Here is a 2,828-nt window from a genome sequence, read left to right as displayed (position 1 = left end):
GAAAAATTAGAAGTTGGAAAAAAGCTAAAAAAAAATTGTAATATAAGGCAGAATATTGCAATATGTTTAAAATCGCAATAATATTGTATTGTGACATGAGTATCGTGTCACAATCTTTAAACTGATGTTATCGTACGTATCGGGATGTTATTGTACGTATTGGGATGTTATCGTATCGGGATGTTATCGCATCGGGATGTTATCGCATCGGGATGTTATTGTACGTATTGTGATGTTACCGCATCAGGATGTTATCGAACGTATTGTGATGTTATCGCATCGGGATGTTATCGCATTGGGATGTTATCACATCGGGATGTTATCGCATCGGGATGTTATTGTACGTATTGTGATGTTATCGCATTGGGATGTTATCGAACGTATTGTGATGTTATCGTGCGTATTGTGATGTTATCGTACGTATCGTGATGTTATCGTACGTATCGTGATGTTATCGTATTGTGAGGCTTCTGGTGATTCCCACCCCTATTTTACAGTCCATCATTCACTTTAAACAAAATCCTGTATATATTTCTGACTTTACGAAGCTGATGAGTACCACAATAACAAGACACTAGAAACATTACAAAGTGTATTAAAGAGCATAGACCTCTGCTAGCTTTGCATATTCCTTTACATTTGTTTTGTTGATAAAACAAGTTTTTTTATTTTTTTATTTTTTTTATTTAACCTGGATCATGACGTAGATGAAAACAAGTGTAAAAACAGTCACGTGATACATAGATATTTTTCTGAGGTTATTGCTGTTAAGTCTGTTGTGATGAGGTCCTAATGACGTTTACCACCAAAACCTTTATGAACAGAGAACTGGCCATCGAACCTCCACCTACTTTGTTGTTACTGACCAAAATGTGAATGTAGCACCAACATCAAAAAGGGCCAAGTAGCAAAAGTTAGTATCCAACACCTGGTCAAATTCATAATCTTATTTATTTATTCTTCAATCAGATAGCCCCCTGGATATAAATCTAAGCTTACAATTGTTTTGTTATACAGCAAGACATGTAACTTTTGAGAACTTTGGCTTTGATTATTAAATGGGGGAAAAAATGGTTTTAAAAACAATACACAGCCCAACTAAAATGTTGCAATGCAATCAAATGATGGGAAAAGAAGTAAGCTGCAGTGTGCCTAACTCCTGCTTCCTTCTCAGCTTAAAGAACTGATTTATTGGATTCCTGCATGTGCACTTCACCTAATCACTTGTTCCTTGGCTAACAGTCCGACCTCCCACCAAATGTCATTACAATCGGTTAAGATTTGGAGGTACCCAGGTAGACAAACATGATTGAAAACGGCCCTTAACTTTCACCTTTAAAGGTGATAGTATTACTGATTTCCATTCACCTGCCCTGAAGATCATATCAGTCTTTTCATCTGAACCAGTGACCTGACGGTAGCTACTCCAATGGGGCCTCCTTTAAGGCCTGTAATCACATTACAAAGATGTTTAAAAATGTAGGACTCCTCAATCCCTACAACTGGCCAACACCACTCTGGATACAGAGCTTCACTTGTTCTAAGGGGAAGAAAACATCTACAGAAAAATTCTGAGGAGAATTTTATCCAGGACGGATAATTTTATTCTGGATGCGCTCCAGAGAGGTTACACCAGTCACCAAGTGCTGAGTAATTACAAACTGGCAGAGAGGTTTCATAAAAACACAGAGGGTTTCTATTTTGTGGCCAACCTTATACATTTCTGAGTTGATACAGCTTTGCATGACTGTGGGAACTTAACCTGCGCTGAACAAAGTCCCCGCCTGGCTGGGTAACATTTCAACATGCTGTTCATGTCTCAGAGCTCGTGATGAATCACTAGTCATGCCTGAATAACGCTCCATTTGCAGCCTTCATAATAGCATCTTTTGTCAGTGTGGTGCTGTGAGTGATTTACCTCCAAAGTGCGTCCAGTCAGCTGACTTACTTGGCAAAGGTAATCTGAAAAAAGGAGATAATGAAACATTTTTTTTTTTGAGAAGTGCGATGTCTCTGGGATGTTCTCTCTCTTAAGCTGCTCCGTCATGTCAGTCAGGATGTTGCATCATATTCACAAGAGAAAACACAAACACTGCCAACAACCATCAAATATGTGAATAAATGAGAGTTTTGAAAATGTCACAGTTTCTGGTATTGGGGAAAAAAAATTATAAACAAAAGAATAATAATTCTGTTGCCTATTTACCCAAATTTCTTTTTGGTGCTAGAGCTATTTCTTGGCTAGGCGCATCAAAATCCTGGAATCGTGTTGTCACCGTGAGGAAGCTGGACAACCAGCTAAATGACATGTAATGTAATTTAAGCATCATATCTAATAAACAGACATGATGGTGGTATCCATCTTTTTTTTTAATCTAACAACTATGTAAAATAATGTCTTTACCCAAATGTTAAACTATTTCTTTAAATACACCCTGAAGAAGGCCGTATTGTGCCGATATGCAATTGTTGCTGCACAGTTCTGCTTTTAATGTAAGATTTCAATATGAAATAGCCATCTAAAAAAAGGCTTTGTTCCCTTTCCAAAGAGCACCTTCATCATTTGTTTTGCACATCTGAGTACTTCAGACTTTTTTCTTTCTATTTCTTTAAATAATTGAAAATATTGCCCCAAAAAAAATAATTGAGGTATGATTATTTTTAAAAAAAGTTCCTTCAGCAGAGAAAATCCTGTTATAGTTATCATCACATTAAAAGGTCCCATGGCAAATTAATTAATTAATATGAGTTCCCCCAGCCTGCCTATGAACCCCCCAGTGCCTAGAAATGGCGAAAGGTGTAAGCCGAGCCCTGGGTATCCTGCTCTG

General features: G+C 37.5%; 1 protein-coding gene across 4 annotated transcripts in view; it reads right to left on the bottom strand.

Moving 5' to 3' along the window:
- Positions 1-2,828, bottom strand: part of tsc1b (TSC complex subunit 1b) — a 32,545-nt gene that overhangs the window by 11,967 nt on the left and 17,750 nt on the right. For all 4 annotated transcript variants that reach the window (XM_032539665.1, XM_032539667.1, XM_032539666.1 and 1 more), the window contains exon 15: positions 1,919-1,962. In XM_032539665.1, the coding sequence (XP_032395556.1) occupies positions 1,919-1,962 (44 nt within the window). The remainder of the gene's footprint in view (positions 1-1,918; positions 1,963-2,828) is intronic.

This window comes from Etheostoma spectabile, chromosome 16 (assembly GCF_008692095.1).
Source record: "Etheostoma spectabile isolate EspeVRDwgs_2016 chromosome 16, UIUC_Espe_1.0, whole genome shotgun sequence".
In the NCBI taxonomy this organism is placed as follows: domain Eukaryota; kingdom Metazoa; phylum Chordata; class Actinopteri; order Perciformes; family Percidae; genus Etheostoma; species Etheostoma spectabile.
Note: the sequence above shows the minus strand (reverse complement) of the source record. Positions and strands in the feature narration are given on the sequence as shown.